The 20649-nt window shown below is 49.7% G+C and overlaps 1 protein-coding gene across 1 annotated transcript; it reads left to right on the top strand.

The window, feature by feature from the left end:
- Positions 1 to 509: 509 nt before the first annotated feature.
- On the top strand, positions 510 to 13861 carry CHIT1 (chitinase 1). The gene is made up of 11 exons (XM_017525353.2): positions 510 to 582; positions 1619 to 1648; positions 4743 to 4944; positions 5509 to 5565; positions 6919 to 7084; positions 7322 to 7446; positions 8206 to 8329; positions 10664 to 10849; positions 11183 to 11296; positions 12661 to 12787; positions 13391 to 13861. The coding sequence occupies exons 1-11, from the start codon at positions 564 to 566 to the stop codon at positions 13633 to 13635; spliced, it is 1395 nt and encodes a 464-aa protein (XP_017380842.1). The 5' UTR covers positions 510 to 563; the 3' UTR covers positions 13636 to 13861.
- The last annotated feature ends 6788 nt before the right edge of the window (positions 13862 to 20649 follow it).

The following is a 20649-nucleotide window of genomic DNA, read 5'->3' as shown; positions in this document are numbered from 1 at the left end:
CAAGCTATTACCAAACTCATAGTCACTGTTTATCATTGTCTATTTTTCTCCATCAATGGGTAGGAAACATTACTATTATGAAAATTAAATTATATTTGCAAACCCATTATCGTCCAGATGGAGATACTGAGTTCGAGAGAGGGCAGTGGAGAAGCAAGAGAGCTGGCCTGGAACGCAGCTGCCCTGACTCTTGAGTCCTTTCTATTCTTCCAAAGCCCTATCAAGTCTGGGGTTGCTTACGGTCCTCACCACCTACACACCGAAAGACAGAGTCATGCTCATCCATCAGGAGGTTCAGGGGCACTTCCCGCTTTCCTCAGTTTGGCAACACTAAAAGCCACCCTCTGATTGTTCCAGAAAAGCAAGAATTGCTAAATGCCATTGTGTCAAGTTTGCCCAATTCGTGTTACTTGATATCTTATCCCTCCCCACCCTGCTCCCACTCCCCTCCCCCTGGTGCCCCTGATTGCAACACTCCTGGCTGGGGTGGGACAGGGTGGCCAGATAAAAGCAGAGCAGGACCTGAGAAGCTGGTCTGCATCTGAAAAGCTGAAAAGCTGGTCATGGCGTGGACTGTGGCAGGTGAGCTGTCAGGGAGAGCGGGCTGGATCTCGAGAGCTGTGGCAGGTGGGGAGGTGCATGTCCAGGGACCCCTTGCTACCTTTTGCAAGGAAGCAGGAGGACTTAGGAGAACTTCAGAGGGTCATATATCCCTCTCCATACCTCCTGGCTTGCAGTCCCTTGATTACCTTCCTGCGGGCTCCTCTTTCAGCCCACGAGACGTGTTGCAAAGGAAGGCTTTTCTCAACAGGCTGAAGATGACTTGACTTTCTTCTTTCTGTCCTGAAAGCCCATAGTTAATGAGGACCCTGCACTGGATCTTTGTGTCTTTCCCATGTTCTTAGGTCCCTCCTTTCGGCCTTATCCAAGAAGAACCCACTGCCAAGAGGCTCTTCCCCAACCCCACATTGGCTCACTGCAAGAGGGCAGCCTGGGGCCAAGACCCTGGGCATCCTTGTAAATTTTCATGCAGGTTCTATTAGGTTGATGAGAAAGTCCAAGGTCACTGGATGAAAGAGATCTCTTTGAAGGAGTCCTGTCAAACCCTAGGTCTCCAAGGCTGTAGATGCCTGCCACAGCCAGGCGGCGAAAGACATCAGGAAGCCGTAAATGGTGGGAGCAGAGGTGCAGGCCCTCTCCATGAGATGGACTCTCCCCGTCCATCCCTTCTAGATTGGTTCTTTCCAGCCCCAGAACAGGCTTTCTTCTTGTTCCAAAAGAGAAGCTGTCTCTCTGAATAAGTCACAAGTCAGCGGTTTTCCCACAGTCTTCCTAATCCACCCTGCCCTCCACTGACAGGGCTCTACAGAGAGGGCAGCCTCATCCCATGGAACTTTCCATCAGCTTCTAGGACCAACCTAGGCCAGGAAGGGACCCCCATGGTCTGGGCTGCATGAGGGGACGGGCACAGTGCCCTCCTGGGTCCCTTCTGAAAGGAGAAAGCTTGATGTGTATGAATCAGCCCTGCCTCACTACCTCCTGTGCTTCCATAAGCAGTGGGGCCTGGGAAGGTGACAATGGCGGTGTAACCTTGGCCTTCTCTCTTGTGCTGCTCTAGGTTTCATGGTCCTGCTGATGATCCCATGGGGTAAGTGACCTCTTCCTTGGGGATAGCCCTTGACTCCCTCAGCCCCTTCTCCGGGCTCTGCCACATTTCCCAACACATCTTCCCCGCCAGACTCCCCAAGAGCTCCAGATTTCAGCGGGGACTCTCTTCCAAAGCTCAGACCCCTGAAAACATCCCCATCCCCTAGCAGCCCTCCCAGGAAGGCTCTTGCCTCATTATCCACTAGCTGAGCTTCTGCACATCTGTGGAGCCAGCTTGCTCGTCAGCCCCTCTCAGGGCTTTCCCTTCCTGGGGTCGCTGGCTCTCTCCTCTGCGCTCTGGGCTGTTGCAGCACCTGCGTGATTTACAGTACATTTCGCAGTGCCCCTCATTACGGCTTAGATGCCTCTCCGCACCAGACTCCAAGCTGCTGGAGGTAGGGAACCTAAGTCTCATGTGGCTTAGCATCCCCAGCCCTCAGCTCTGTGAGGACAACACACTTGCTTCTAGTCTGTTGCACTGATCAGATGTGGAGCTTGAGAGAGGCAGGAGGGAGCTCCGTGTGATGTCAAAGGGAAAAGAGATCTCAGGGATCTCCAGCCACTCAGACTCCCGGTCCCCCTCTTGTCCCACCCCGTTCCCTGGGCATCAGCGACCTGGGAATGTTGGCCTCTCAGACTTTGTCCTGTGACTGTGCCCCTCATGCTGGACTGTGGCATTGGACATACATTTCCCTCTCAGCCTTTTTTTTTGAGACAGAGTCTCACTCTGTCACCCAGGCTGGAGTGCAGTGGTGCGATCTCGGCTCACTGCAACCTCCACGTCACGGGTTCAAGCAATTCTCCTGCCTCAGCCTCCCAAGTAGTAGGATCACAGGCATGAGCCACCATGCCCAGCTAATTTTTGTATTTTTAGTAGAGATAGGGTTTCTCCATGTTGGCCAGGATGATCTCGATCTCCTGACCTTGCAATCTGCCCATCTTGGCCTACCAAAATGCTGGGATTATAGGCATGAACCACTGCGCCAGGGTCCCCTCTCAGCTTTATAGGAGGGAACAGCCGGGGGCACAGAAACAGCAAACATGGGGAAGAGGAGAGGTTGAAGATTTCTCAAAAAGCTTTAGTCCAGACTACTTCTGGGCTTTCTGCAGTATAGTAATAACAGTAGGACTTTGTGGGGACTAAAGGTTAATATATGTGAAGCACCTAGAACAGAGCTTCCTCCATGCAGTGCTCCTCTGAGTGTTTTACATGTATTAACTTTTAGTCCACACGGGAGTCCTGTGACACACATTGTGGGAGGTCCAATGGTCTCCCCATTTCACAGAGGAGGAAGATGAGTCACACAGCGAGTCAGTTGCAAAGTTGGGATTTCAACCCAGACACTGACATGCCAGAGTCCCTGCTGTTAACCAGTGCACTTTATTTTCTCCATAGTACAGAAATTCATAACAATATTTGATATGCAACAGCATGACATGATGGAAAAAGAGCTTCCTGGCTCCCTCCTGCATGGCCTGGGGGATGTGTTCTCTGGGTTCATCCCTTCCTTCCTCTCTTTCGTTTTGGGGAGTTCACCAATTCTCCTGTATCACTGGAGGATACACCCCAGCCCCACCAGCAGGCTGCACTCCTGGGTGACCTCTGGTTAGAGACTGAGCACTCCAGAGCCAAGTGCATGCCCAGGGTCAGCCTTCATGCTCCTGGGTTCTAGTTGAGGCCCGCCTGAGCACTCTCTTCCAGAAAGTCTCCCATAGACACTTTGCACCCCTCCTCTTCCTCACCCCATCCCTGTCCATGTGGGCATTAGAGGCGGTACAGAGAAACCCTGCTGGGGCAAAGGGAAGTCTCAGGCTCCAGACACCAGCCACAGACACGCTCCAGTCCAAACTCACTGCTCCATCAAGATCTTGGTGTGAAATGTTGGCTCGTACGAGCCACACCATCATAGATGGAGACACTGGAAGAGACCCCAGAGACCACACAGTCATTATCAGGTGGGGCCAGGACTGAAGATGAGGTCGACCCAAAGTCTATTTTTGGCAGATGCTGAAATGAGGACTAGCATTCTTGCTTCCTGGTATCCTGGTCAACCCAGCACAGGGCTGACCTCAGTGGGGGCGTCACCACCAGGCCCTTGTGGGAATAGAGCATCCCACCTCCTGCAAAGTCTTTTCACACACTGTAGGGTACTAGAGACAATACCCTAGAGTGTGTGGGGTACTTAGAGACAAAATGCCTTCTCCTAGATAAAACCAGCTCTTTAGGCCAGTCGCGGTGGCTCACGCCTGTAATCCTAGCACTCTGGGAGGCCAAGGTGGGCAGATCGCCTGAGGTTGGGAGTTCAAGACCAACCTGACCAACATGGTGAAACCCCTTCTTTAAAAAAAAAATCAGCTCTTTATTAGAATCTCACTAGTGATATTGATAGATATTGATAGATTATCTACAGGGGATAACAAGAAAAAGCAAATGGATTTAATGCAAGACTAAAGAAACATCAAACCCGGGCCTGTAACTGGGGCCTCCTCTCTGCTACTTACCTGTTTGCATGTTAATGAAGTATCCTGAGGTATTGCAAACCGTTCTGAAAGTTCTGCCTGCCTTCCCTCTGCAGATGAGCATGCCGTGTCTAATTCCCTTTGGGCCTCATGCTGGGGCTGCCTGGGGCTACCTTCTGTCAGGTTTCAGGGCCTGGAGGGGAGAGCCTAACTCTGGGCAGGGAGACCCCGGTCCGGGGAAGTCGGACTCTGAGGCTAGCCACTTCGAAGGATGTCAAGGAGTCAAGAGACTTGGGTCTCAGCACCGCTGCTCTGTCCTCTTAGCAGCCATGCTGATGAGGATGGGTCCCAAGCTCATAAGCCTCGGCTTGCTTCCTGGGAACGCAGGGCTTGGAGGATGATGGTCCTGCCTACTCCGTGTTCTGAGGATCCCATGACTGGCCTCTGAAAATGCTTTCCTGACTACAAGGCTCCACCCATGTAAAGCAAAGGCCATTACTGCCTGTTGGGTCTCTCCACTGACTCCAGGTGTAGAAGAGGGATGTCCAAAAGCATTGCCTGCCCCAGACGGAGGGTGACCAGTCCCCAGAAGGCCCTGTTGACAGTTATCTCTTTTCTTTACTCCAATGGGCCAGGCTCTGCTGCAAAACTGGTCTGCTACTTCACCAACTGGGCCCAGTACAGACAGGGGGTGGCTCGCTTCCTGCCCAAGGACGTGGACCCCAGCCTGTGCACCCACCTCATCTACGCCTTTGCTGGCATGACCAATCACCAGCTGAGCACCACTGAGTGGAATGACGAGACTCTCTACCAGGAGTTCAACAGCCTGAAGAAGATGTGAGCCAAAGCGGAGGAGCGGGGGTGGGGGAGACAGGTAACCTCCTCCCAGAGTCAGACACCTTCCCCAGCGCTGAGGCCCTGACACAGACCCACTGTGTGGCTTTGGGCAAGCCGTATCACCTCTCTGGCCTCTCCTGTGCTTAATGAAAGAGGTAGGGGTTGCTTAGGGGATCCTAAGGGCCCTTCCAGTTTAGGTCTAAGTGGGATCGGGATTGTGAGACTCTCTTTCTCCGGTGAAGTCCCTTCCTCATTGTGAAATGGATCCACCCTTCAGCTCCAGTGTTCTGGGTGCCTTCACAAAGCCTCTTGAGGATCTGCCCCAATCCTTGCTTCCTGAGCCCACACAACGGTGTCTCCCCAGTTAGACAGGCAGTTCTCCAAGTCAGGAACATGCCTTTCCTTTCCCAATCCACAGCTGTCTCCAGAGAGCTCAGTACAGGCTCTGTGCATAGACGCTTTTACACGTCCCCACCCTGGGTGCCCCTCCCCACTGCAGCATCCCTGCCTGGGAGCCCTGAGAGCTGGCGGGGTGAATCCTGATGTGTCTCTTGTCTTTCCCAGGAATCCCAAGCTGAAGACCCTGTTGGCCATCGGAGGCTGGAATTTCGGCACTCAGAAGTTAGTTGACAGTGGTCACCTGTGTTGTAGAGCTCCTCCAAGGGAACGTGGTGCACTGGCCAGAGGGAGCCCTGGTCAGGGAATCGGGCCAGGCTGAGGTGTGGCCAGGGGAAGGGGGAGGGCAGCTGAACTCGGGGGGACTGAATATTCTTCTGGGTTCTTGGCGCCCAGCAGGAGGGCGGCACAGTGAGCTTCACTCCAGACTATTTCAGATCCAGTCTTCCCAGAAGCACAGGTCTAAACACAGCAGAAGGCTCGGACCTCTCCACGCCCCAGGCTCTTCTTCTATGAAACAAGAAGAGGGAGGGTCCCAACTAATCCTGACAGCATGCGGTGTCTGTGTTTTCTGAGCTCAGAAATGGGGTATCTTGTCCCAGAAAGAATGTTTATTCCACTTCTGAGTATAAAAGGTAATCTGTGAGATTGAGCCCAGATGCCAAAATATTGGCATTTGGGGAACATTTTTTTAAATGATTTATGGAGATAATGGAATGGAGTATTTGAAACTTGCTGTTTTCTAGAAAATCCAGAATATATGGCTCCCAGGGCTCTGAACGGTCTTTCTAAAACTTTTTTGGATCATGAATCCTTTTGGGAATCTGATGAAAGTTATGACTCATCTTCCAAAAGCAATGCTAATATACAGATTGTTTATTGAAATGCAGGAGTTTTTAGCCTGGTATCCCCATACTAAATTAATAAAAATAAAATAGGATCAATCTGTAAAGAACTTGAGATCCCCAAGAAGTCCAGGGACTTCCCACTAAGGAAGGAAGATATGGAGAGGTGGTTCTTGGGCAGCTTGGGGATTTTGACGAGTAACAGTAATAAAAGCACAAAGCACTCTGCACGTGTGAGTTACAGGGAAGATGACAGGTCAGCCTGCCCGGAACTACAGCAGTGGCTCCCCGGGTGTTCACCAGCCTTAGCAAAGGAATTAGAGGAAATTCTAATTAGAGAGAGAAAAACCTTACAAGAGGAATTAGAGAAACTAGTTCCTCTTCTTTTTAAACCTCCTTTCCAAGGGTGTCAACTAGCTCTGATTCGGGATGGGACAATTCAGGGGCTTGGAGGAAGCCTCTGGAGGGAATTTTGGGAAGCAAGGCTCCTAGGGTGTCAGTATGCCCCTGGTGGTGTCCAGGGATAGAAGTGCTCTGGGTGGTCCCCTTTCCTTAGCCAGGACCATAAGTCACCAGAGCAAATATCCCTGCAGCCTCTGAAGCAGCCCTCCCAGCGCCCCTCCCGGCCTAGACGCAGATGCACTGTCCTGAGTGTTTTCTCTCCTTCTTCTGAGTGAGAGTGGCCTCCTGTCTGCTCCAAGGCCGGCTCTTACTCCCTTTCATCACCTCACAGGTTCACAGATATGGTAGCCACGGCCAACAACCGTCAGACCTTCGTCAACTCAGCCATCAGGTTTCTGCGCAAATACGGCTTTGACGGCCTTGACCTTGACTGGGAGTACCCAGGGAGCCGGGGGAGCCCTGCCATAGACAAGGAGCGCTTCACAGCCCTGGTGCAGGTAGGCTGGGTGGGGCGGGGACCACCAGTCTGCGCAGGGACCCAGAGCTGGGGCCCCACAGCACATGTAGGGTCTGCTCTGCCCCCAGAGCTGGCTGCTTCGCGTATCTGCTCGGCACACATCAGCCCTATGGTCAGGTCTCAGACTCCGATCAATGAACATCTACCTGGGGCTCACAGGGGCTGCCCCCCTCCCTGGTGCTTGCCCCTGTGTTGACTCTGAGCTGCACCCCCATAGGACTTGGCCAACACCTTCCAGAAGGAAGCTCAGACCTCAGGGAAGGAACGCCTCCTTCTGAGTGCAGCGGTTCCAGCTGGGCGAACCTATGTGGATGCTGGATACGAGGTGGACAAAATTGCCCAGTGAGTCTCAGGCAGATGACTTGGAGCCATGCTCTCTGAGGGAGGAGAGGCCAAGCACAGACTGTGCTTTCCCAGGAGTAGAGCAGGTGCTCACCTACAAGGTGTTGGGAAAGTCCCATCCTTCCACCAGCACACCCAGGAAGGTTTTGCTCAGTGTCTGGTGCTGCTCTGTTCCAGATCCTTCATTTTGGACCTCTGTCCTCTTTCCTGGAAACTCATTCTTAAAGTGAAAATGCCCCTGAGCAGGTAGTGAAGCCATTATCTCCAAGAGAATGGGTTTTCTGGATCCTTGCTCCTCAAAGTATAGCATGTGGACTCATGGCCACCACGATGCCCAGGGGCTCATTAGAATTATGGACTCTCAGTCCCCACCCCAGACCTTCTGAAGAAGAACATTTATTCAGATTCCCAGGCGATCTGTGTGCATACTGAAGTGAGAAAAACCCTGACTTAGAGTTTCCTCCAAAATAGCAATATAGCAGGAAGTTTTCTGAGTGGAATAGGGAGGGCCTGGGGGTGCTGAGGGCACAGTGGGTGGAGGATGACAAGTTTGAATGAAAATGAGAATGGCCTCCATAAGGGGGCTGGCTGGGACTGCTGGCTAGGTCATCTTCTGCAGAGCCTGTGAGCTGCCACCTTTGCCTCTGACCCCAGCGGTTCCTCCCCGGCCCATACACTGTGGGCAGTAGGAGGGAGAAAGAAGGGTTCCTCCTGCCCCCAATCCCTTGTTCCTCACCTCTTCTTCCGTGCCTCCTGCAGGAACCTGGACTTTGTCAACCTTATGGCCTATGACTTCCATGGCTCTTGGGAGAAGGTCACGGGACACAACAGCCCCCTCTACAAGAGGCAAGGGGAGAGTGGTGCAGCGGCCAGCCTCAACGTGGTAGGTGGCCGGAGGGCTGAGGCAGGACTCCCTGTCCAGCAGGCTCTGTCCGGTGGCCTCTTTTGAGCCCCGAGGCCCTCATGGGAAAAAGACACAGGGCACCAAGAAACCAGCACCGTTTTTGTTTCTTTGCTTGCTTGTTTCATTCTGTTTTCCTGGTCCATGCCCCTGCTGAGGGGAAACCTCACTTCTGCAGAGCATCTTGGCTGATGGTGGACACAGCAAACCAACTGGGTGACAAACACGTGATCATGGGGAAGCCCACTTTGAGCCTGAGTCTTCAGCCAGTAGGGCTGCTGCCTCCCTCACCACCCCCCACCCCATTTCCTTCAAGACAGTGGGCAGACTTGTGCTCCATGTCACACTGGTTGACTGGAAGGTGCTGTCAGGGGTGGGAGCTTTCCCAAGTTGATAACCTCTCTGGGGATGTCACTCAAGGGCAGAAGTACCCCCAGCACCTGCAAAGGGCAAGCTTGGTTTTTAGACTAGGGTAGGTTAGGAATTTCCTAACTTTTCCTCATTGAGCAATCAAGACACTTTTAATTTTTAAAATTTTATTTATTTATTCTTAAGAGACAGAATCTTACTCTGTCACCAAGGAGGGTGTGCAGTGCCACGATCGTAGCTCACTGCAGTTTCATCCTCCTGCCCCAGCCCCCTAAGTAGCTGGGATCACTATGACCAGCTAATTTTTTTTTAAAGTTTGTTAGAAATGGAGTCTTGCTATATTTCCCAGGATGGTCTCGAACTCCTGCCCTCAAGCAATCCTCCTGCCTCAGCCTCCCAAAGTGTTGGGATTACAGGCACGAGCCAACGTTCCCAACCTAGATCCTCTTTATAAGTCCTCTCTATATTTTAAAATATAGAGTGGGCTTATAAAAGCCTACAGAGAGGGCTTATGATACCCATATTATTATTTTTTTCTTAAAACAAGCAAAACCAAACAACAAACAGAAAGCCCGAAATTAAAATGCTTTTTACTTTTGGAGAGCCCACATCTCTGTATGTCAGCTGGAGTGGGGGACATCTTTGGCTTACTGGCTCTTTCATGAATAAAGAACACTTCTTTGGATCAGTGAGCCAGGCACGCACATTTCACACTGGGCCTGGCCTCTCTATCCCGTCTGGAAGACTGTGTGAGTTTTGGAGGAAGCTGTATCGTTGTGCCAGTGGGGAGACATGGAAAGAAGCACATTCAGCTGAGAGGCGAGTGGGGTTGAAGTCCCTCTAGCACTCTGCTCTCCACATTGTGTACCTTGAATCCACTGAGGAATGGAGGCCAACTTGTTCCTACAAAGAGGCCTTCTACTCACCGCACGGTGTGCCTGGGGTTTGCTTGTAGCCAGAGGGGTGGCTTTTCCCAATTGCACAAAAGAGCTATACAAATCAGGAGAAGCCCCAACTTCTGCCTTCAGAAAACGCCAGTCTGATCAACGATAAGTTGTACAGATGGACAAAAAGAAATACATTTAAACAAATGTAGTGAAAATTGTTCCTTTCCTAAGGGCTAAGTGGGCTCAGAGTCACTAGACCTGACAAAACTAGAGCAGCTTCTTGGGGAAACTGAACCATACTCTTGGCTTGAGGAATGAGCCTTCATTATTCATTAATTCATCATACTTAACATCAGGTACCTTCCCCCATCACAGGCCTGGGGGTGTTATGTCAAGTAATACATAATGGAGGGAAAGCCTTATCCAGAGGCGGGTAAGGAAGCCTTTGTTCTCTCTGAGCATCGGGTGTCATTCTAGGCACTGGGGATACAGAGATAGATAAAGCAGACCTAATTCCCTCCTTTTGTACTCAGGGTAAGACCAAGATGACAGCCAGGATAACGATGATGACCACGGTGACCCTTCATTGTGTTGTGCTGACCTTTTACATGCATTATAACCTTTAATTCTCACAATGCCCTAAGAGATGGATATTTTCCTTATTTCCTGTTGCTGACAGGACACCAAGGGTCAATGAGGTTAAATAAGCTGCTGGGCAGGGCAGGGATCTGTGTGTGCCTTGTTCACTGATGCATCTGAAGCACCATGGACAGCGCCTGGCACACAGTGGGCCATGAGTACCTATTTGTTCAGTGAAAGGTTGTCTGCGTCCGAAGCCCATGCCCTCTGGTTATCATGCCATGCAGCTTCTTCGCTGGGGTCACGGGTCTACGGCAGGTTCTAAAGAAGGTGGGGTAGGGCTGGAATACTAATGAAGGCCCTTGGAGCTCCTGCTGAGGAGCCTCTGCCCACCTAGATCTGTCTCTGGATCCCCCAGTCTTAGACAATCAGAGCCAGGCTGAGGGCAGAGAAAATTAACCCTGCCCTCCTCTGCCACCAGGATGCTGCTGTGCAGCTGTGGCTGCAGAAGGGGACACCTGCCAGCAAGCTGATCCTTGGCATGCCTACCTACGGACGCTCCTTCACCCTGGCCTCCTCGTCAGACACCAGAGTGGGGGCCCCAGCCACAGGGTCTGGTGCCCCTGGCCCCTTCACCAAGGAAGGAGGGATGCTGGCCTACTATGAGGTGGGAAAACCCATAACAACCCTGGGTATTGTGGGGGTCAGGGGATGCTGAGAGAGCAGAAGGCTCCTTCTCCCACCGTTTCTGAGTAAGGATGCCAGGTGCAGAGAATTCTGGCCAGGTAAATTCCATCCCATCAATGCTGCCTTGAATTTATCTGTAAGCCCAGGTGCCTAAAGCTGGGTCCAGCGTTCTAGGTCACTGAAACCGAGAACCTCCTGATTCTCCAGCCTTCCTCAGATGGGAATTTTCCAATCTCTAGTCTCCTGGTGAGGAGGGGAAGGTGCCTGCCAGAGCCTCCCTCCTCCTTCCCAGTGCTGCCTTCTGCTTCCACAGGTCTGCTCCTGGAAGGGGGCCACCAAGCAGAGAATCCAGGACCAGAAGGTGCCCTACATCTTCCGGGACAAGCAGTGGGTGGGCTTTGATGATGCAGAGAGCTTCAAAGCCAAGGTGAGGCCCAGCTCTGCTGGCAGGGGGTTGTCCTGGGTGAACGAGGCCTGCCAATGACATGAAATGAGGGCAGTTCAGGACCTCAAGGGCAAGTCTCCTTTGAATGTCCCAACATTTCATAATCTCCACGTGATAGCATTTTGTGCCTTTACTACCTATTGACTCAGAAAAGACAAAATGACAAAAAAAAATTGCTCTATATTTAGAAGCACTCTGGAAAGGACTTCTATCTTTTTAAATACTATACTAATTCCACAGACACTTGAAGAGGCAAAATATACATGGTGAGGCATGTGGCTTTACTCAGCCCCTTGGCAATATCTGGTGCATGTTCAAATTACATTTTGCTTTACTTATAGGACCCCCTTCTCCTGCCCAGTATTGGTGGGCTGAAGAGTTAGTGCATTTAGCTGGTTTCGTGCCACGCCCCCTGTGAAACTGTCAGCTCCTGAAGATGACTGCTGCACTAGTTTATCTGTACACCCCACATCAATTATCATGTGTGGCTGACAGTGACAGTCTCTGGAGATGGGGACAAAGGCCTCTGGGATAATTGCAGGGGGAGCACGATCCTGGCTGGGGAGATGGAATAAGGGGTCACAGTAGAAGGGTATTTCAGAGAAGTCCAAGGCATAGAAGGTGGTCATTCTCGGGGTCGGGGGGCAACTGTACAAGCAAAGACACAGGTGGGAAGAAAGTGGAGGCTGAACTCTGGGAACAAAATGTAGGCCCACATAGCTGGACCCCCAAGCAGGGCAGGTAGAGGAAGGGAGCTAGTGGAAAGGGAGGCTGGGGCCAGCAAAGGATCACGCACCATAGTCCCCTGGCAAGGTTAGAGGACAGAGAAGCCCACTCTGAAGAAACACACAGTCAGACCTTCAGGAAGCCTCAGGAATCTGGTAAAGGGAAGATGGCTCTCAGGGAAGACAAAGACATGAACACAGAGAAGCAAACATTGATTGAGATCGTTTGGAAGTCTGAGTTGTTCCCTGTGGTAACTGGACTTACTTTGGCCAGCATACAGTACCCTCAAACAAAGCAGTTCAGCCCACACATGACCAAGCTGTAAAGGGGTCCCACTTAGGGAGGCGCACACATCCGACACTATTCTTCCTGGCCACACCCACCCCACCCCAGGTCGTGCTTATGTTAAGACAAGGAGACTGCAAAATGACCGATGCCCAAGCAGCATGAGGCCTCAGCCACCCAGGATCCCAGCCTGGGGCTGTCTCCAGAAACTCCAGCCACTCATGAGCCTGAGGCTGCTGGAGAAAAAGGGGCCCTGTCCAGAGAGATCGCCAGGCTCTGGGGCTGACCCGGCCGGGCTTCCCTGGGCTCCTCCACTGCATCCCCTACCTGCACAGGTCAGCTATCTGAAGCAGAAAGGACTGGGCGGGGCCATGGTCTGGGCCCTGGACTTAGATGACTTTGCTGGCTTCTCCTGCAACCAGGGCCAATACCCCCTCATCCAGACGCTGCGGCGGGAACTGAGTAAGTAAGGGGCTGGGGCCAGTGGCGGAATTTGGAGGTGGGGTGCAAACACAGCTCTATGCCTCCGATGAACTGTAGGTCCTGGGTCCTTCTGAGGAAATGACTTTGCCCCAATACTGTAATTTCCCAAGTTTCATGCACCCCCGGAGCTTAAGGAAACTGTCGAAACAATTTTCCTTCTTGCGCCCTTTCTCTTCCTGGCTGCAGCAATGCCCACCCAAGGTGTTGTAACCTTGGCTTCCTCCAGAGGGCCCCCAACCTGGGAGCAGCAGCTTGCTCCTCTCTTATCGGGGAGAAGGCCTCCCCTTAGCCTGCAGCTGGCACCCCCTCCTCGCCTCACCAGTGTATGGGGTTGTGCTTGCAGATGGGATAAAGCTTTAACTGCCTGTCACGTGTGTACCAGGTGTTGTCTGTGGCACTGCGCTCCAGCTGTCAGTATGGCAGTTGTCTGGCTGTTCTCTGCCTGGGGTACCTGGCTGTGCCCAGCCTATAGGGCATGCGGTGCTGGGCTGCTGCCTGCCACTGGTTGCTGCCTGTGTGCTCTGCCTGTGGGTTTGGGATCTCTTGGGGGGAGCCTTTGTTGAATCTTCACTGTCTCCCCAGGTCTTCCGTATGTGCCTTCAGGCACCCCAGAGCGTGAAGTTCCAACACCAGGTCAGCCCTCTGAACCTGAGCATGGCCCCAGCCCTGGACAAGACTCCTTCTGCCAGGGCAAAGCTGATGGGCTCTACCCCAGTCCTCAGGAACGGTCCAGCTTCTACAGCTGTGCAGGGGGGCGGCTGTTCCAGCAGAGCTGCCCGACGGGCCTGGTGTTCAGCTCCTCCTGCAAATGCTGCACCTGGAATTGAGTCCCTAAGGCCCCTCCAGCCCCATGTCCCGAGCTGGGCCTGGGCTCACTCCTCAGCCTTCCTTCCGGGTTTTCCCTGAGGACTGCGATCTGGCTCCTGCAGGCCTCTCTGTGGTCTTCCTTTATGCAGCCTTTCTGCTCTCAGCCTTGCCTTCCTTTTTTTTCTGGGTCTCCTGGGATGCCTCTTTCACTTGCAAAGTAAATCTTTGGTTTGTACCCCTCTCCCCGAAGATGTGGTGACTTCCGAGGCTCTCTAAGCACACTATTGACTCTAAAACATGCACAAGTCAGAGCCAGGTGGGAAGGTGGTCCGTGCAGGATGTGCCAGGCCCTGTGGGCAGTTCTTGCCTCATGAGCCCATGTGCCAGTGGGCAGTTTCCAGTACACAGGTGATGGCAGCCGGAGCAGGGTTCCAGGTGCAACACGTTCTTTGGTTATCGGCTCAGAAGCCTTTGGAAACAGAGGAGCTTCTGCTGACCTCCAATCAGGTATTATTCCCAAAATGCCACTAGATGGCAGCAGAGAAGAACTTTTCCCTGACAAGTGCTCTGCAAACAGCCACTCAGCATTGCAGGAAGAATTCAGATCCCTGGTACTCAGTGGTCTTCGAGATAAATCCTATTTGGGCCCTTTCTTTCTAAAATAGAGATCTAAGCCTGTCACTTCCCTTGCTTAAAAACTACCAACAACTCCCCCCTGCCCAAAGGATAAAGTCCCTACCCATCAGCACAGTGTTGAGATCCTTTATCAGGCCCTAGTGTCTTTTCTGGTCATATCTCCTGTTGTCCCCACCGCAGTTCAGTTGTTGGACACCCCCGATGTCAGCATTAACCTCAACCATTATGCCAGCTCCTCATGTGGGACCCCCACACCCCTCCGTCACCGGACAGCTCAGGCCCACGCCATTTTCTGAATGAATCCTGCCCAAGGCAGGAAGAATGAGAGCTCCCTAAAAGCCATTTGTGTTCAGATTGTCTCTCTTTTTTTTGTTTTTGGTTTTTTGGTTCTTTCTTTGTTTGTTTGTTTTAAGACAGAGTCTCGCTCTGTCGCCCAGGCTGGAGTGTAGTGGCACGATCTGAGCTCACTGCAACCTCCACCTCCCAGGTTCAAGCAACTCTCCCACCTCAGCCTCCCGAGTAGCTGGGACTACAGGTGCACGCCACCACACTCAGCTAATTTTTGTATTTTTAGTAGAGACGGGGTTATTTGTTTGTTTGAGACACGGTCTCTCTCTGTCACCCAGGCTGGAATGCACAGGCACAATCACAGCTCACTGCAGCCTTGACCTCCTGGGCTCAGGTGATCCTCCCACCTCAACCTCCCAGGTAGCTGGGACTACAGGCACGCACGCCATTTTGTATTTTTTGCAGAGACAGAGTTTTGTCATGTTACCCAGGCTGATCTCCAACTCCTGGGCTCAAGTGATCCTCCTGCCTTGGCCTCCCAAAGTGCTGGGATTAGAGGCGTGAGCCACTGTGCCCAGCCAGATTGTCTCTTTTGACTCCACCTCAGCCTTGAAGCCCCGTGTGGCTGGAGTCTTCCTGCTGCTGCTGAGTTTCTCAGCACACACCAAGTGTCCACGCCAGGCCTGGTGTCCAGCTGAACACAAGAGGGACAAGAGCCGGGGCTCTACTTTCCTGAGGCTGACATCCTGTTGGGGGAGGCAGACGATGAACAAATGTGCACCTAAGACCATTCCAGGCAATCATGAATGCTGGAAAGGAAACGCAATATGGCTAGAGAGTGAAGGATGGGGGTGAGGGGACTACTGTGCACCTGTGGTCAGAGAAGGCTCAGTGGAAGCCACATTTGAGCTGAGATGCAAAGTCTAAGGAAGATTTACCCACAGACTTTTGAGATCCACAGTCCTCAAGAGTGAACCTGGGTGCAATTCTTCCCAAGCTACCTTTGTTAACCCAGTTTATAGGACAGGGTCCTGCCTTGGTCCCCTCTACTAAATGTCCCCGAGTGGCCCTGCCTCGGCCCCATTTCTCCCCTGGCACAGGTGCCTTGTGTAGGCCCTTATTTTGGTGGCTGTGATCATGGCCCCATGGACAAGTCCTCCAGAGCAATGACTGCTCCCCATCCCTTATGTCAACTGTCACCTCTATCCCCACCTGCCTGGTAGCCTTTTAGGTAATACCGACTGAGGCAGGGCTCCCGGCCACTGCCCCAGCCTGTGGACTGCTGGTCCTCAATCATGACACATGTTTGAGGCCCAGTAAATGTTCCATACAATTTCTTTTTTTTTCTTCTTTTACCCTCGGGTGCAGAAATCACTTAGAGGATTTCCAGCACTACTCTCCCAAGACCTTCTATTGCATACCACTGACTCTTTTAATGTTAGTGTCCAGCCATTAGTCTGTCCTCCAAAGGGACAGGGGAATTAACATTTGTTGCATGACAAGAGACCATACTAAGCATGTATTAGGCATTCAATAAATAGTTACTGAATGTATAGTAAGCGAATTAACCTGTCACTTAATCCTCACTGTACCCCTGCAAAGGACGTATCATTATCTGTTTCCCTTGGGTTACACAGGCAGCATGTGGCAAAGCTGCAATTTATTTATTTATTTACAGACAAAGTCTCACTCTGTCTTCTAAGCTGGAGTGCAGTGGTGTGATCTCAGTTCACTGCAGCCCCTGTTTCCTGGGTTCAAGCAATTCTCGTCCCTCAGCCTCCTGAGTAGCTGGGATTACAGGCACGTGCCACCACACCCAGCTAAATTTTTTTGTATTTTTAGTAGAGACAGGGTTTCACCATGTTGGCCAGGCTGATCTCGAACTCCTGACCTCAAGTGATCCGCCCACCTCAGCATCCCAAAGTGCTGGGATTACAGGCATAAGCCACCACACCTGGCCTAAAACTGCAATTTAGATGCCAGTCTAGATGAGACCCAGAGCCTAAGTTTGCTTTCTAGAACACTGCTGGCTTTTCCTCCCCCAAGTTAAAATCATATTTGTTTAGTTTATCTCCTCAGCCTGCCATTGGTGTTTAGACCTCAGTGGTCATGAGTGTTGGGCATACACTCTGTGTCCAGCCATACGCTAATGTGCAGGTCCATTCATCTCCGCTGTCAATCCCACGAGATCACAGGTGCGGAAACCACGGTGTCCACGTCAAGCAAGCAATGGAGTCAGCGCTTGACCCAGTCCCACCCGTGTCTTTGGTTTCTCTCCCCGCTGCACCCTCCTTCATGCCCAGCTCTTTTCCTCTATATCTAATTTTATGGTTTACCTAAGTAAGTATGAAAGCTTAATAATGCTTAAAGCGATAAGCATTGCCTGATCACTTGCCATGTGGCAGGAGCTGTGCTAGGGCCTAAGGGAAATGCAGAAATGAAGCCTGCCCTCATGGTGTTCCAGTTGGTGGGACTGTTGGTGGGGGTCTCCAGGACTGGCTTAGCACCAAGGGTCAAAATATCAAGCCAGGGAGAAGGGAGAGCTACTTTATCACTGATGCTGTTTGGAGCTGCAGGCTCATAGGGATAATAAGAATCAGGCCAAGCCTGGCTTTATTCTTGTCTTCATAAATTCTGTGCATACAAGCCATCCTTACTGCCTCCACCTGGGGTGAACGTCTTGCTCTCATTGCCCACGACAATCTGATATATGAAGTTTGAGCACCTACCCCAAAGAAAATATCACTTTTTATAACAAGACTTTCTCTCTGTGCCCACCAGACTGCCCCGTCACCCGCACACACTTTAATTTATAAACTAGCTCATGCAAGCTTGCATGGCCTTTGAAGACAGGCACAAATGCTGCTTCAGCTGGAGTGTTTGACATTAAGTAGCACGATCTGAAAGGAATTTGGGGCTATTTACTTTTTGGTAGCTTAACCCATTCGTGTCTGGCCACCCTCCCTAACAATGATGACCACTCTTCGCCCATAAAGAAGAGGGCCCTGTATTCGTCTCTCCGATAGCATTCATTGTTACATCTGATACACCTGCTGGAACCCCAGGCAAATCGGACTCCCCCCTTGGCTGGTCAGATGGGGGACCAAACTGTCCATCACACCCTACCTGGAGCAGGGAGAGCTGAAACTCTTTATCATTTTAATTTTGTCTCCATTGTAAAATATGTCACATTATAGCAATGAGTGCTCAAAATCTATATGTTGGAACTCTTATGAATTATGAATCCATCACCCACATAAGGAAACAACATTATCAGCAGCTGATTGACAGTGACTGATGTGCCCCTCCCCAATCCCATAGCCCTCTAACTAGATTTCGGTTATTCCTTTCTTTGTTTTTCTTGTAGTTTTACCAGCTAGGTGTGCATTTTTCAACGAAATTGTTTAGTTTGTCCAGCTTTTGAAACTTACATAAATGGAATCATATTGTGTGGTATTTTCTGTGGCCCGATGCTTCACATGGCCGTCACTCATTTTCACTACTGTATAGTATTCCATCATATGAGTATGCCATAACTTATATATTTCACTGTCAACAGGCATTTGGGTTGTTTCTAGATTGTGGCCAATGTGGACAATATTGCTATCAACACCCTTGAGCATGTCTCCTAGTGCATATATGTAGAATTTGCCTAGGAGTAGAATTAATGGGATGTGAATTACGTGCTTGTTCCATTTTACCAGGTGCAGGCAATGTGTTTTCCCAAGGTGATAGTGTAAGTTTTCCCTCCTGTCAGCAGAATTCTCTTGTATCCCATCCTCACCATTACCATATCATACTTTATACCAGTCTGAGAGGCGTGATATGATATCTCGCCAGAGTTTAAACTTGCATTTTCCTCATTCCTCATTAGTTTCAGCATCTCTTCCTGTATCTGTAAGGAATATATGTCTGTCTTTTTGTGAATAGTCCATTGTGTCTCTTGTCACTTTTCTATTGGGTTGTTCATATCTTTCTTATTGAAATGTAGGTGTTCTTTACATGCTCTGAACCAAAATCCACCTACGGCTGCAGGTTTGGCTAAATCTTCTGGGTTGAGGTGTGCCTCTTTATTCTCCTTAGGTGCCTTTTAATGTAGTCAGATTTACCAGTCTTATTCTTTATGGTTTTTACTTTCTGCATCTTGAGAAATTTTTCTCTAGTCCGAAGTCAAGAGCTATTTTCCTATATTATCTTCTAAAAAATTTGTAGCTTTTTTTTTCCGATTTAAGTCTTTAGGCTTTCTGAAATTTCCATTTAAAGATGCTGTGAGGTAGTATCTAATTTTATTTTTTTTCTGTATGGATAACCAGCTATTCCAGCACTATTTACTGAATAATCTATCCCTTTCATACTAACCTACAATACCATACCTGAAATAAATCATATTTCTGTATACAAATGGAAATCTTTCTGTTCCATTGGTATATTTTTCTTTTTCTTCTCTTTCTTTCTTCTTTTTTTATTTGAGACGGAGTCTTGCTCTGTTGCTCAGGCTGGAGTGCAGTGGCATCATCTTGGCTCACCACAATCTCCGCCTCCCGCATTCAAGCGATTCTCCTGCCTCAGCCACCCGAGTAGCTGGGACTACAGGCACGGGCCACCACACCCGGCTAATCTTTGTGATTTTAGTAGAGATGGGGTTTCACTATATTGGCCATGCTGGTCTCAAACCCCTGACCTCGTAATCCACCGCCTCAGACTCCCAAAATGCTGGGATTACAGGCGAGAGCCACCACGCCCTGGTGTATTTTTCATTTGCTGTGCCAATAACTCACTATCTTAATTACTAAGCCTTATAATAAATCCTGATATTTAGTAAAGCAAGTCTTTATACTGTGTTCTTTGTTTCAGGAATGTCTTGGCTGTTCTTAGCATTTACTTTTCTGTGTACATGTTAAAATTATATTGCCAAATTCTATTAAAAATTCTGTCCAGGTTTTGATTATAATTGCATTGACTCTTAGGTTGAAAAGAATTGGCATCTGTATGATATTAAGTCTCCTTATGTAAAAACATGGTGTATCTGTTTAGTTGTCTTCTACTTCTTTTTACCATCTTTTCTATTTATGATAGAGACAGGGTCTCACTATGTTGCCCAGGCTGGTCTCGAACTCCTGGCCTCAGGCAGTCCTCCCACCTTGGCCTCCCAAAGTGCTGGGATTACAAATGCAAGCCACTGTGCCTGGCCCTCATTGTCTTCTTAAATATATTTTAATAAAATTTTATAATTTTTTTCTTAAAGGTCTCATACATCTTTTATTAGATTTATTTCTAGATATTTTGATTTTTTATTACTGTTGTAAATTTTATCCATGGTAAAAATTAAATTTTCTAACTGTTCTGGTGTATGCCAACACCACTCTTGTATATTGATGTTGTATCCAGCAACTTTTCCAGCACTCTGATTAGTCTGGTAATCACCAGACTAATTCTGCAAATTCTGCACAGCATTCTATGTAGACAGTCATATCATATCATCTGCAGAAATAAGTTTTGTTTCTTCCGTACACCTTTATTTGTCTTGCAAATTGTTCTGAGACCTCTGGCACAGTGGCAAAGGTAAGCAGTGATAATGGGCATTTTTGTCTTGTTCTTGGCCTGAAAGAGGATGCTTTCAGGATTTCAATGTTAAATATGCCATTTATCATAGGTTTTGCATAGATGCCTTTAACGAGACTGAAGAAGTTTCTTTCTTTCCTAATTTGCCAAGAGTTTTTATAAGCATGGGTGTGAATTTTGTCATATGGTTTCCATTTATAGATTTTTGCTTTTATTCTGTTAATAAAATAAATTATATTAATTTTCCCCTGTTAAATTCATCTTACGTTTCTAGGATTAAGATTAAGCCAGCTTGGTCATGCTATATGAATTCTTTTGTATTTTGCTCCGTTGGGTTATTTTTTTTTCACATTTTCACACATGTATTAGTGAGTAAGAGGGACTCACATATTTTCTTTCTTATACTCTAGGAAGTCTTCACCACCCACAGCTGTTGTCCAGGCCAATAATAAGCTGATCTGGGGTTTCAAGGTTCTGGGATATCAAGCTAGAAAGGTCCCCTCATTCTATTTTCTGATAGATGTGTTAAAAGGACTTACGTGCTCTTT

This window comes from Cebus imitator, unplaced genomic scaffold (assembly GCF_001604975.1).
Source record: "Cebus imitator isolate Cc_AM_T3 unplaced genomic scaffold, Cebus_imitator-1.0 Scaffold38, whole genome shotgun sequence".
In the NCBI taxonomy this organism is placed as follows: domain Eukaryota; kingdom Metazoa; phylum Chordata; class Mammalia; order Primates; family Cebidae; genus Cebus; species Cebus imitator.
The sequence above is the reverse complement of the archived record's forward strand: the minus strand, read 5'-3'. Positions and strand labels throughout refer to the sequence as shown.